Below are 15,192 nucleotides of genomic sequence, written 5' to 3'. Positions count from 1 at the left end.
ACCAGACTCTGGAAAACTAAAATCATCTCACCCAATATCAAAGGTTTAAGAGTTTTAATTATTGTTTAGACATGTCTCAGCCCATTTGGCTGCTGTAACAACAATACCATAGACTGAGTGACTTAGACAATAAATGTTTATTTCTCACAATTCTGGAGGCTGGGAAGACAAAGATCAAGGTGCCAGCAGATTCAGTGTCTGGTAGGGGACCACATGTTTCATAGATGGCCATCTTCTTTCTCTGTGTTCAGAAAGTGGAGGGGCAAAGGTGGTCTCCAGAGTCTCTTTTCTTTTTTTTTTTGAGACGGAGTCTCACTCTGTCGCCTGGCCTGGAGTGCAGTGGCGCGATCTTGGCTCACTGCAACATCTGCCTCCAGGAGTCAAGCGATTCTCCTGCCTCAGCCTCCCGAGTAGCTGGAATCACCACCACGCCTGGCTAATTTTTGTATTTTTAGTAGAGATGAGATTTCACCATGTTGGCCAGGCTGGTCTTGAACTCTTGACCTCAGGTGACCCACCCGCCTCAGTTTCCCAAAGTGCTGGGATTAGAGGCATGAGCCACTGGCCTGGACCAGAGTCTCTTTTATAAGGGCACTAATCCCACTCACAAAGGCTTTGTTCTCATGACCTAGTCACCTCCCAAAGTCCCTACCTCCTTGTACCATTGCATTGGGGTTAGGATTTCAATATATAAATTTTGGAGGAACACAAACATTCAGTTTATAGCTGGCAAATTAGTAGAAAATATTAATAGATTGGATATATTATCATAACATACATGGAAACAAATATTAAAATCATGATGAAAAACAATAAAAAATATCTACTTACATGTGAGAGAGATTCATAAGAGGTCTAAACATCCTTTGTTGGATATTTGAAATTTCAATCCCTTCTAGGCTGCTAAAAATATCAAATTAATAATCAAAGAACATGTGTTATACATGGTTTAATAAATTGAGTTTTCATGAAGGACAATTTAATAAAATGCTTTCAGTTAACAATTATTCTGAACAAAATCGTTATACTCAGCCCACCCACTTCCCCAAATCATCCTCCTTCTGATTGTGCGATTTATACACATATTGTCTTCCTTATTTGATTTTTTTTAGATCCTCACAGATCATGGCACAATGCTTTGTGCATTTTAACTGCTCGATAAATATGTGTGGAATAAATGCACAAGCATTCTCTTTTATACAATATTACAACAGCAGAAATGTTTTACATCCTTGAAAATTTCCTAGTAATTTTTAATTAATAAATTTTTTTCTAATAAAATGTCATTTTACCAAGGGAACACTCAAATTAAATGAACTGAAGCTTACCTTTTTTTTTTTTTTGAGACAAATTCTTCCTCTGTTGCAGAGGCTAGAATGTGGTGGTATGAACATGGCTTACTACAGCCTCAACCTCCCAGCTCAAGCAATGTCACCACCTCAGCCTCCCAAGTAGTTAGGACCACAGGTGCATGCCACCACACTCAACCAATTTGCTTATTTTTATTTTTTTTGTAGAGGCAGGGTCTCCCTATATTGCCCAGATTATTCTTGAACTCCTGGTCTCAAGCAATCCTCCTACCTCAGACTCCCAAAGTGCTGAGTTTACAGGTGTGAGCCACTATACTCAGCCAGCCCTGAGGCTTTTCTTTAAAGGCAATTCTTCGACTCTAACAGAATGTTTGTCTTTTTTTGTGTGTGGGTACAAGTAAGGATTTATATAATCTAGAATATTCCATCTTGGGGTAAAAATGCCTATAATAAATTATAAAATACCCAGTGTTGAGAGTGAATATGCACAGATGTTTTTGAAGGGTCAAAGCAAACCAATCAGCATAAACTCCTAGTGACATACAAAAATATAAAATAATTCATAATTATTTTAAAATTTACAAATATAGAAGATAAAACTAATAGTTGTCTGTTTATAGTACAGCAAGCACTCATATGTTTTTGTAGAGCTAAACTAATGTCTTGGAAATAAAGCTTATGATTTGAAAGAAATATATAAAAATATACATTGTTAGTATTTAAAAAACAGTTTCATCATAAAACTATCCCCGTATGTGAATACTTACAGAGACTTGAGTTTGACAAGATAATCAAATTGGTTTGCTTGAATTTTCTGGATTGGATTATAGGAAAGATTCCTGTTTTTTTAAAAAAAAGCAGCAATAAGTCATTTCTAAAAACCACACGAGTAAAGCAAGTGAATCTATTTATTTTGGGTTACTTTTAAATATTTATGAACAAAAGTATACTATAACTCATAATGGATTAAAGACTTAAACTGCAAAACTATAAAATGACTAGAAGGAAACATAGGTGGAAAGCCCCAGGACATTAACCTGGGTGATGATTTTTTTGGATATTGCCCCAAAAATATGGGCAACAAAAGTGAAATAGATGAATGGGATTACATAAAACTAAAAACCCTCTGCACAGCTAAGGAAACAATCAACAGAGTGAAGAGACAACCTGTGTAATGGGGGACCATATTTACAAATCATATATCTGGTAAGTGGTTAATATCCAAAATGTGTAAGGAACTCAGATAACTCAGCAAGAAAACAAATAAGGTGGTTAAAAATTAGGGAAAACGCTTGAATAGACATTTTTCAAAAGAAGACATATAAATGACTAACAGGTATATGAAAAAATGCTCAACATCACTAAGCAACAGAGAAATGCAAACTGAAACCACAGTGAAATATTACCTCACACCTTTTAGCATAATTTTTATCAAAAAGATGAAAGATAAGTGCTGAGGATGATTTGAAGAAAAGGTTGCCCTTGCATACCGGTGGTGGGAATATAAATTAGTACAACCATTATAGAAAATAGTATGGGGTTTCTTCAAAAATCAAAAATTGAACTACCACATGATCCAGAAACTCTGCTACTGGATATATATCCAAAGGAAACAAAATCAGTATATTAAAGAGATTTCTGTACTCCCATATTCATTGCAACATTATTCATAATAGCCAAGGTATGGATTCAACCCAGGTGTCCATCAAAGGATGACTTGATTAAAAAAATGTATACATACACAATATAATACTATTCAGCCTTAAAAAAAATCAGAAAATCCTGTCATTTGCAACAACATGAATGAATTTAGAGGACATTATGCTACATGAAATAAGTCAGGCATAGAAAGATAATTACCACATGATCTCATTTATATGTGGAATCTAAAAAAGTTGAACTCATGGAAGTAGAGAATAGAATGTGGTTACCAGAGGCAGGTGGGGAAGGATTGGAATATACTGGTCAAAAGGTACAAAAATTTCAGTTAGAAAGGAGGAATAAGTTCAAGACATCTATTTTGCAACATGCTGACTGTAGCTAATAACAAATGTATTGCATGCTTGAAAATTGCTAAGAGAGTAGATGTGAAATGTTCTCACCACAAAAAATAAATATGTGAGATGATGCACATGTTAATTAGCCCAATTTAGGCATTCCACAATGTATACATATTTCAAAACATCATGTTGTACTGATAAATATATATAATTTTTCTTCATCAATGAAATAAAGAGATAGCAATAGCACTGGCCTCACAGGGTTGATTGTACATTTAAGTGAATTAATTAAGATAAAACACTTAGAACAGTACCCAGCTTGTGGTAAATACGCTGTGATTATGAGAGTGATAGAGTGAGAGCTAATAAAATATGGGTATGAAGGCGGAGCTGTCAAGAAAGGGCTGCCACCAGAGAAGAGGTAGTGGACCCAGAAAGAGCTGTACCTATTTCCCATTTTGCCTAAGATCAGATATGGTTTAAATAAAATGAAATAAAATAATCTCATTTAGTCAAAATTTGAATTAATGGAATTATATATCATATCTTTTATAATAAATCTTAAGTCATGAAACATGAAATGAAAAATAGACTTCAAAGGGAATTTATTTTTATATTTTAAGTTTTTAGAGTGGGGACTTGCTATGTTGCTCAGGCTGTACTTGAACTCCTGGGCTCAAGGGATCCTCCTGCCTCAGCTTCTCAAGTCACTGGGACTACAAGCACTTGCCTTCTTAAAGAGAACTGAAAGCTAAATTTAAATGGAGAAAATTTCAGAATCTTTGAAAAACAACACCTTGAAACAAGAATCATTGATTAAAGGAAACTTCTCAGGAAAATTTCTCTTTTTAAAATATTTAGACTGGGTGTGGTGGCTCATGTCTGTAATCTCAGCATTTTGGGAGGCCGAGGTGGGAGAATGGCATGAGCCTTGAAGTACAATACGAGCAGACTGGGCAACATAATGAGACCCCCATCTCTACAAAAATGAAATTAAAAAAGAAAAGAAAGAAGAAATAAACAAAAATATTTACTGAAGATTAGACCATAAGTTACATGGGGGATGGAAGGAACTTCTGGGGCAGCCATGGTTACAGAAAGAAGGAAAGAGAGAAAGAATGACAATGACCAATGGGTTGTATAAAAAAAATGAAGTGGACTCACCAAACTAGAAATGAAAGGAAACTACCTCACATAATAAAGGATGCATATGAAAACCCACACTCAATGGTAAAAGACCAAAAGTTTTCCCCTAAGAGCAGGAACAAGACAAGGATGCCTGCTTTCACCACTTTCATTCAACATAATGTTGGATGTCCTAATCAGAACAATTAGGCAAGAAAAACAAATGAAAGGCAGGCATCCAAATTGTAAAAGAAGAAAAAAATTATCTCTGTTTACAGATAATGTAATCTTACATGTAGAATATCCAAAAGACTTAACTAAAAAGAAATCCACTTGAACTAAAACATTCATCAACATTGCTGGGTACAAAATTAACACACAAAAATCCATTGTGTTTCTATACGCAATGAATAATCACAAAAGGAAAATTAGGAAAAGAATTCCATTTACAATAGCATCAAAAGAATAATATACTTAAATAAACTTAATCCAAAGAGGTGAAAGATAAATACCCTTGCAACTGTGAAAACATTGCTGAAAGAAAATAAGGAAGACACCAATGAAGGGAAAGATATGCTATGTTCACAGATCAGAAGACTTAATATTAAGATGTCAGTATTGCTCAAAGTGAGTTACAGATTCAAGGCAATCTGCCAAAATCCCATTGCCTTTTTTTTTTTTTTTTTTTTTTTGCAGAAATATAAAAATCCATCCTAAAATTCATATGGAAAACCCAGGGAGCCCAAATAGCCAAACAATCTTGAAAAAAGAAGAACAAAATTGGAGATTTTACACTATTTAATTTCAAAACATACTACAAAGCAACAGCCATCAGTGTGGTACTGGCTGAAATGCAGACATGTAGACTAATGGAATAGAATAGAGAGCTCAGGAATAAACCCACAGATACATGATCAAATGATTTTCAACAAGGGTGCCAAGGACATTCAATGGGGAAAAAGTCATCTTTTCAATAAATTGTGTTGACAAAACTGGACATCCACATGCAAAAGAATGAAGTTGGATCCTTACCTTACACCATGCAGATAAGTTAACTCAAAATGGATTTAAGACCTAAATGTTAAAGCTAAAAACTACAAGACTCTTAGAAGAAATCATACAGGAAAAGCTTCATGACATTGGTGCCATTTTGGATATGACACCAAGAGCATAAGTAACAAAAGAAGAAATTTAAAAATTAGACTATATATAAATTAAAAACTTTTGTGCATCAAAAGACACCATAATAGAGTGAAAAGGCAGCTCATGCAATGGGAGAAAATATTTGCAAACCTGTATCTGAAAAGAAGTTAACATCCAGAATATATAACTCCAACAATCTAACAACTACAGAAAAACTGAACAATCCAATTGAAAAATGAGTGAATGACTTGAATAGATTTTTCTGCAAGAAGATATCCAAATGGCCAATAAGCACATGAAAAGTTACTCAACATCACTAATCACTGGGAACCACAAAACAAAACCACGGTGAGATACCATTTCATATCCATTAGCATGCCTATTTTCAAAAAAACAGAAAATACCAAGTGTTGGGAAGGATGTGGAGAAACGGAAACCCTAGTATACTACTAGTGGAAATGTAAAATGGTTAAACTCGTGGAAAACAGAATGAAACATACATTAAAAATAAAATGACAGAAATGTATGAAACAGTAATTCTACTTTTGAGAGTAGATACCTAAAAATTGAAAGCAGGCTCAACGGATATTTGTATACCCAAGTTCATAGCAACATTATCCACAATAGCCAAAAGATGGAAGCAACTCAAATGTCCATTAATGGGTGAATAGATAAACATGGCAATATATATACACAATGAAATATTGTTCAGTCTTAAGAAGGAAGGAAATTCATTTCTGCTACAACAGAAATGAAACTTGAAGACAGTATGCTAAGTAGAATAGGCCTGTCACAAAAAGATAAATATTCCATGACTTCACTTCTATGAGGTATCTAGAGTAGTCAAATTCACACAGACACAAAGTAGAATGGTGGTAGCCAGGGGATGGGGGAAGAGTGAGTGGGAAGTTAGTGTTTAGTGGCTAGAGTTTCAGTTTTGCAACATGAAAAACTTCTGGAGGCAGATGGTGGTGACGGTTGTGCAGCAATGTGAATGTAGCTAATGCTACTCAACTATACACTTAAAAACGGCTAATTTTATGTTATGCATATTTGACCACAATTTAAAAAATAATACAATAAAGAAATGAGGTGGCAAAATTAACATTAGTCTTACAATTGTGACAGCTCCTTCAGGTCCTTGAATATAAGCGGTGGAAGATTTTCAATCTTATTACTTCCTAAATCCCTGGAGAAATAATTGCAAATATGTGATACTATTTTCTTAAGACTTTATTCACTGCTCTGAAATTTATTAGGAAACCACTATACAACTTTTCAACAATGCCATTGGTGAGTTATATTAATCACCAGAAGTCTAAAACTTTAAAAAAGGAGCAAAGTAGGAAAATATAAAAATACTTTATCCCATTCATCATCCCCTGGAAGACAAATACTTGATGGTATTTGATCTTGTTTTTTTTTTTTTTTTTTTTTTGGTTGAGACGGAGTATCGCTGTGTCACCCAGGCTGGAGTGTAGTGGTGTGATCTTGGCACGCCTCAACCTCCATCTCCCGGGTTCAAGCAATTCTCCTGCCTCAGCCTCCTGAGTAGCTGAGATTACAGGTGCGTGCCACCATGCCTGGCTAATTTTTGTATTTTTAGTAGAGACGGGGTTTCACTATGTTGGCCAGGTTGGTCTCGAACTCCTGACCTTGTGATCCAACCGCCTCAGCCTCCCAAAGTGCTGGGATTACAGGCATGAGCCACTGTGCCAGGCCTGATCTGGTTTTAATCAATCACATTTTCTAATTCTTTTAATTTCTGTTAATTTCTAATTCTTTTAATTTCTTTTAACTTCTTCCTTTGTTCTCTTTTTCTGTGTTAGAACAGATATATGGTTTGTGGTCTTAATTTTTGTCTTCTGCTTAGGATTGTTATGATTACTATGGAAGTGTATTATTTCAAGTTCGAGTTTCTTTCACAGCTGATATATACAGGATCTCATATTATCCTGGGGTAGGGTACTTTGCATGTCATCTTGTGTGTGTGTAGAGGGCCTGCTTAACATGGTATGACCTCGTACCTTAGTCCTAAAAAGGTGTTTGACAGCAGCACCTCTTGTGGTAGCTTTGACAGTGGCAGCTCTCATGTGAAAGGCCTCAGATTATTTTATACAAGATAAAGTTTCAATAGACTTGAGCTCTGTAAGGTGATCAAGAGATACTAAGGGAAAGTCTAACCTTTTCTTCTATTCATCTCCAAATCATATTTGTTGCCACTGGGATAGATAGGAGAATGAATAAATGTATTTGTTATATATGCTGGTTTGCTTATAAGGCAAAAGCTAGACTTTTGACCTCAAAGGGTAGGACAATTTTAGACTGAGTTTTTAAAACTAAAAATAAGCGGCTAATATAATGTGATAAATATTATAAATGTCTTTGCTGTAAACTGAACCTGGAGACCATTGTTGTTATTTACATATTTATTGGTGATTGTCAACAAAGATAGATTGTTCTGATTAGACAACTGAAGGAATTATTCTAAAATTCCAACTCTTTCATAAAGACTTGGAATTTCCTTCAATAGCCTACTGTACCTTAGGAGATGAAATCAAAACTGCATTGTGTGACAGAAACAGCCTTTAATTAATTAATTAATTAATTTGAGACAGGGTCTGCCTCTGTCGCCCAGGCTGGAGTGTAGTGGCACAAATGGCTCACTGCAACCTCCACCTCCCGGGCTTACGCCATGCTCCTGCCTCAGCCTCCTGAGTAGTTGGGACTACAGCCATATGCTACCATGCCCAGCTAATCTTTGTATTTTTGATAGAGGCTGGGTTTCTTCATGTCTCCCAGGCTGGTCTCGAACTCCTGGGCACAAGCGATCGTCCCGTCTCTTCCTCCCAAAGTGCTGGGATTACAGGTGTGAGCCACTGCACCTGGCCATAATGAACCTTTAAATATTCAAATGTCTTGCCATTGACTATGTTTCCAGTCCCCTTGCCTACCACTTTCTACCCAAAGTAACTTTTCACCATGGCCCAAATGTGCTTCAGTATTTTAATCCCCATACTCTTCTTTCCCTCCTTGTGATCTCATATTCATCCTTCTAGACTTTATTCAAACATCATTCCTCTGTTGAACCTCTGAGCCCAGGGAGGTGAAGTGTTTTGTCCTTTATTCTCCTATACATTCCTCTTGCATACTTCTACTATAGCACATATAACACATGTAGCACATATAACATCGTACTACAACTGTTTCTGTACATATGTGTTTCCTTTCTGAAACATGTGAGTTCTTTGAGTACAAGAACAATATCTATTCATCTGCGCTACCCAGTGCCTAGTTCAGCTTTGGACTAGCTATTCTCTCCATCCCCAGTTAGAAAACTATGAATAAACTGGGTCTATCTGTTTCATCTTTAGTAAAAGTGGGGCACAATTTCAGTTCCTTGTATAGGAAGCCAAGTAAAATACTGATCACATTAGTAAAGCAATGTGCAAAACAGATTTAAAATGGTGCACTGGGATATTAAAATTCCAAACGTCATGTTCAACAATTACTGGTGGGAGTGTGGGTTTTTGTTATCAGAGCAAATCCCAGCATACAGTTCTAACAGCATGAATCATGTAATGGGATAGTGTTGGCCCAGATCCCAAGTGACATTTGAAAGGGCCATTTTCTCAGCTCAAGTTTAGGAAAGTTAGGCTAAACTTAATTGGAGTCAAGGTCCATTTCTGAATGAACTCAGGAAACACCTTGTAAACTAGAGTAGTTGACTTTAAAAGCTCAAATTAACTCAACCACGTGGCAAAGATTTTCTGTCACTAGAGCTACTTAAAGTCCTCTGTGACAAGTGAATCCTGACTCTATGTTCTCATTAACTCTGTTGGTGTGATGGAGCCTGGAGGGGCACAGAGTGTAGTTCAACCCTCTCTCAAAAGGACAGTTTAGATATAGACTCATCCAATGAAAGCCATCGACTCTTAGAAAACATGCCATTTTTGTCCTGGTGAATCTGATTTTTCAGGCAAGTGTTTAATATGGGATTAGGTGTATTAAAGTCCACCTAATAATTAGCAAGACAAATTATTGGCCTTGGTTACCCTCTGCAGTTTGTATTATTCTTTCCTTTACTTCTGAACCTGGATTGGCATTGGTTATGCACTAAGCTCTTTGAGTTTATGTTCACTGTTGGTTATTGATATATAAAATCTGCCACCATGAAGGCTAGGATTTGAAGAAACTATCCCTTGATATTCAGGTGTGATTTCAAGTGGATGAAACAAGAAAAAATATATAGTTAGTATCCCTTTACTAACGTGTGTTCTAATGTCTAGATAATACTTTGGATCATCCAGCTGCATCTTCCCCTACTATTGAGACTACTTTCCTATGTGCTGATGATATAGGTCAGTTGTCATGTACCAGAAGTTGCTACAACAGATGGTTGGTTCTATTTGTTTTTGAGATTTTCCTGCACATTTTGTGAATGATTGGTACTGACCACCAAAAAATGTTTCAGGCTACAGATAAAATGTTGGGTATTCAATGGCTCGTTCCCTGATGTTTTGGGGCAGAATGCAGGATTGTTATCTGAGAAATGTTCCAACTCCTGGCAGTGTATTCCCTCTACCTGGCATAAGGAAAAGCACACTGTAACTTCTTGAGTGCTCAGGTGAGGTGTCCTGGTGTTATTTTCATAACATTCTAATTGTATTCTTTAATTTTTATGGAAAGGTTTTCATAAATCAATGTTCTATCTAGCTAATTGTCAAAACATGTAGCTCTGTCCACATTCAGGTTCTTTCCAGAAAACGGATACTAGCTGGGCACAGTGGCTCATGTCTGTAACACCAATATTATGGGAAGCTGAGGTGGGAGGATTGCTTAAGGCTGGGAGTTCCAAGCCAGCCTGAGCAACACAGAGAGACCTTGTCTCTACAAAAAATAAAAAAATTGGCTGGGCATGGTGATGTGCTGTAGTCCTAGCTACACAGGAGGCTGAGGTGGGAGGATCACTTGAGCCCAAGGAGTTTTAGGTTACAGTGAGCTATGATTATACCACTGCACTTCATTTTGGGCAACAGAGCGACACCCTGGCACTAGAAAAAAGCAAACAAAAAAATGAAAAGAAAAAAAAGAAAATTGACACTAAAATATAAAAAAAGGGTCTGATGGATAAGCACTTCATTCACTGTTCTACATCTGTTTTATTCTGAAAATCAACTACAATGTGCTTAGACCACAGGATTTGGTTCATCATAGAATTGTTATATTGTCCTTTGGAATTACATCATTGGCATTAAAAAGGGGTATTATAAAAATAATTTCTCTCTTCCATTATTATAGGTAGGAATATTATCCACAGTAGTATCTAATTTCTTTACGGATCCAAGATTATCCTTTGGTTTCAGATCAGCAAAGTGGTGATCTTATGGTCCCTGAATCCCAATCCTTTAGGAAACATAATAACAAATTTACTAGCCTGGTCAGCATGGTGAAACCCCATCTTTACCATAAATACAAAAATTAGCTGGGCATGGTGGGATGCGCCTGCCCAGCTACTCAGGGGGCTGAGGCAGGATATTCACTTTCACCTGGGAGGCAGAGGTTGCAGTGAGCCGAGATCGCGCCACTGCACTCTAACCTGGGCGACAGAGTGAGACCCTATCTCAAAACAAACAAAACAAAAAACAAAAACAAAACAAAACAAAAAAATCCACAAATTTACTGTCCTTCTTTAGGAGTGGAACACAGAGTAGTGTAGAACGTATTTTATTTACTAATTTTTTACTGCCTTTATTATTTCTTTACAGCTGTGTTTCCTTTAACCCACTTTCCTCAAATATTTATATTTTTGTTTCCCATATATTTTTGTATGCTATCTGAATTCCTTTGTGGCTTGAGGTGTATATATGTAAATAATGCTTAGAAAGAGGAGATAAGTAATATTTCTTAAATGTATAAACATGTAAGTATAAGTGTGAAAAATAAAACAGTAGAAAGAAAATTCTTAACAGTATATATGCAGTCATACTTACAATTCATCCAGTTTCTGGAGAGGTGCAAAAGTATTTTCATTTAAGTAATTAATTTTGTTTTTCCTCATCACTCTGAAAGTAAAAAGAAAAATACATTGCAACTTCTTTAGGTAACTGACAAGAATTACTAAAGAGAAGAACAGTCTGCAGAAACAAAGATAATGAATATACGGTACATTTTTCCCATAAAGACATTTTGAAGTAGTATAAATTATCCAGTTTAATTTTAATCCTAAATATCTCAAATGTTTTAATGATGATAATAATAGAAATTCAAAATTTTAAGTGAAATAGGGAGGGAAAAGCTTTGCAAGAGAAATGGTGAAAACCCCTGCTTTTTAGAATACAGACTGCATATCTTGCAACCAAGAGCATACGAGCTGTTTTAGACTTCTCTCTTCAGTCTGCATAGCATGTCTAACAAAATAGCCCACACACCACAGCACTCCTACTCATTTGTTACTTGATGTGATTTAGGGCGGATCTGCCTAAGGAAGTCCACTCTTAGCTGAACCCCTTTAGAAGAATCTCTAATTTGGGATGCTGAATCAGACTGTTTAACTCTTGACATTTTTGCACTGATCTCATGTATTATCAGCTAGCCTAGAGGACCAACTCAGAGCTAAGTTTTAAAGGGCTTTTTAATGTTTTAAACATTGTATGATGTGTCTTCAAATTGTCCTTTCTGATTTATTTCCTCACTGCACTCCAAACCATTACCACCATTTCCCAATATTCTTGGACCTTAAAAGCACAACACCTACCAAGAGGAAATCCACAAATAATCTCTTAATACAGAGGTTTCCTTAAAAAATAAATACAATAGAAAAGAAATTCTAAGTTTTTCAGATATTTGCTCTGTGTCTTTCAGGTGCAACTTGGTTTCCTTTGGGCAATTACTATACACTATTTTGCATGACTTTATATCAAGCACCCTGCACCTGAAGATTGCTGAACTCAGGAGGAGTTCAAACTGGAACTTATTGGAACCCATTGGAATGGGGGGTATAATTGGAGAAAACATACGGTAATATCAGTGGGAGTTATTGTATCGCCTATATACAGGGGTCCTGTGTAGTCTAGGATAATGGTTTTCAAATATTTCCTGTGGTAACACACACTAAAAAATGTATTTTATATTGGATCATAAAACACACACACACACACACACACACACCCTAAGGCTCATGAAACAATACATTTACTATCTGTATTGCAGTCTGATATAATCTATTCAATTAAATTCTGTTTCATTTAAAAATGCTGACAAGGGTATACTAAATTATGCTATATATTACTTTCATCACCTACTTATTAGTTGCAATCCATAGTTTGAAAAACATTCTGGTAAAATAAGCTGTGAATAAGAGAGTTGGATCTTTTTTTTTTTTTTTTTTTTTTTAACTGAAGGAAGACCTAACATCCTTTACTTTCAACAGAAAATGCCATGTATATTTAAAATAGGCCAAAGATGCATAAGAAGGAATTACACTCACTAACACTTTAGGGTTTATCTTGATGTCCATCATTACATCCTCAGGGCTGTGAGCATTCAGCAGTATTTTGTTTTTCATTTTGATTGTAACAATTTTTTCACAATTATAAAGAAAAAATTTATGCCGTAATAATTTGCAAAGGATAAACATTCTTATAGACTAAGACTTCAATTTAGTGTTTCTCAAACTGAGATCCAACGACAGACTCTTGATGTTCTTTGGGAATTTTCTCCCATAAAATGGGTGTTTTAAAATTTTATTTGTAAGAAAATATAATATTACTTCAAAAGCATAGCATATTACTTACAAAACAGTTAAATTACTGCAGGAAATAAAAGTCAAATTTCTTAAATTATGGATATGGTTGCCTTCAAGGTCCCTGGAACATAAAAATAAAATGATACAGCTAAATCTTAATCATGGAGAGAAATAAATTGGTTAAAATTATTTGCCTTCTAATAAAATATCTTTTCTTTACATACTGTTTATCTCATATAGACTCTCACTTGTAGCCACTTCTATTACAGCTGAAATTATAGATATATAATATCTATATTATACTCTTTTTTTCTATGTTAATAGTAAAAATGTTTTGCTTCCCATCTGTATCATGAGTTCATATGGGCATGTATATTCTGAGAAATCGAAAAGAACAAGAAGTCAAATCAAAAACATTTGTCATGATAAATACCTAATTTATTAACCAATATTTCATAATGAATCATATTAAACATTTGTCCCAAGTTACCAGTGGAATTTCCCTAAGTGGTGTGATTTTATTTTGCTACAGTTTGCATCAGATTCTATTACTGTTGCAGAAGCTGCTGCTGGCCAAACAATATTTAGAAAAAATTCTCAATAATCTTTTACTATTGGGAATACCCTTATTTGCTTTTTATGTTGTCACAAAGGCCAGTGCGGACAGAGAGCAAACAGCAGACTGCCTTAGGTTCTGCATTTCCAATTCAGAGAGCTACATATCTATCTATCTATCTATCTATCTATCTATCTATCTATCTATCTATCTATCTATCTACAAATATAATCCTCCTGGGAGTTCCTTGCTGTGTGATGCCTATGTCACCATAAACCTCCTTAAGGTCTAAGCATAAAAATGTATCAAAATTTTTGTTTTACTGTCTCTTCATAGTTATCTTGAAGTTACTCTTTTATTGTTTCTCTTCTTTCGTAAGTGAGTATATGTTGGAAGTTTATAGAGCAGAGGAAGAGAGCTGAGGTTTAGGGGTAGATTTTCAAAAGTAAATGCTGGCCCTTAAATCTACTCAGTCTCTTATTACACTCAGCTTACTGGTCACCACGTAACATAAAGCTGTTCAGGAATAATTGTGACTAAAATATGTGAGCAGAAGTGTGATACAGCGATTAAAATCTGAAAGGAAACATGGAAAGCATTAATAGAAGTGCCTATACTCCACTGTCTACATGTGAGTCAGTTTTATTTTAGGCGCTGCATTAAAAACAGATGCTGACAAATCAAATATATCTGGAAAATCTGGAAGACCACGATGTAAAGTATCTAGAAATCAAGGCAATTGAAGAATATGGGTGTATTTATAACAAACAAAAACAAAATGAGAGATATATTTGAAGTCAGGCTATAGAATATATCAGGGGTTTTTATGTTGCATTGGATTTTGCAAAATTAGATTTGTTGGTTGTGGGACATAAAACATTTCAAATTTAAACCCAATTTAAACCTATCTAGCAATCTGTGATATCCAGAGAAGTTGTTTCTTTTTACTACAGGTATTTAGCACAGACAATGTATCATATCTCTATAGTTTTGAGACAGGATTTTTGTACTTCATGGGATATTGTATTAGAATCTTAAATGTGGATTCTAGATCACCCTTCCAAATTTCTGTCATTCTATTAAGGTGGAAGCTAATCACTTATAGTGCTACTTTTTCTGGTCTTAGTTTTGGCCAAGGCTTTTGGCCTCTCATACTGTATGTTATCCATGACAGGGAGTGGCCATTTCCTATTTAGTTGCTAATCATTACCCTGAATCTACCACCAGGTGGTGATGCTCTCTTAAGTCTCACAAAATGCTCTTAATGAGGCGAGTTGATGTTCCTATTTAGTCACTTACGTAACTGTTTTT

At 35.4% G+C, this 15,192-nt stretch overlaps 1 protein-coding gene across 3 annotated transcripts in view; it reads right to left on the bottom strand.

Moving 5' to 3' along the window:
• Positions 1-15,192, bottom strand: part of RXFP1 (relaxin family peptide receptor 1) — a 124,894-nt gene that overhangs the window by 12,686 nt on the left and 97,016 nt on the right. For 2 of the 3 annotated variants that reach the window (XM_073017692.1, XM_008000108.3), the window contains exons 10-14: positions 13,375-13,446; positions 11,572-11,643; positions 6,696-6,767; positions 2,078-2,149; positions 832-903 (exon numbers count right to left, since the gene is read on the bottom strand). In XM_073017692.1, coding sequence (XP_072873793.1) covers positions 832-903; positions 2,078-2,149; positions 6,696-6,767; positions 11,572-11,643; positions 13,375-13,446 — 360 coding nt within the window. The remainder of the gene's footprint in view (positions 1-831; positions 904-2,077; positions 2,150-6,695; positions 6,768-11,571; positions 11,644-13,374; positions 13,447-15,192) is intronic. The other variant, XM_073017691.1, reaches the window with a different exon arrangement.

The sequence above is a fragment of the Chlorocebus sabaeus genome, chromosome 7 (genome assembly GCF_047675955.1).
Source record: "Chlorocebus sabaeus isolate Y175 chromosome 7, mChlSab1.0.hap1, whole genome shotgun sequence".
Taxonomy (NCBI): domain Eukaryota; kingdom Metazoa; phylum Chordata; class Mammalia; order Primates; family Cercopithecidae; genus Chlorocebus; species Chlorocebus sabaeus.
Note: the sequence above shows the minus strand (reverse complement) of the source record. Positions and strands in the feature narration are given on the sequence as shown.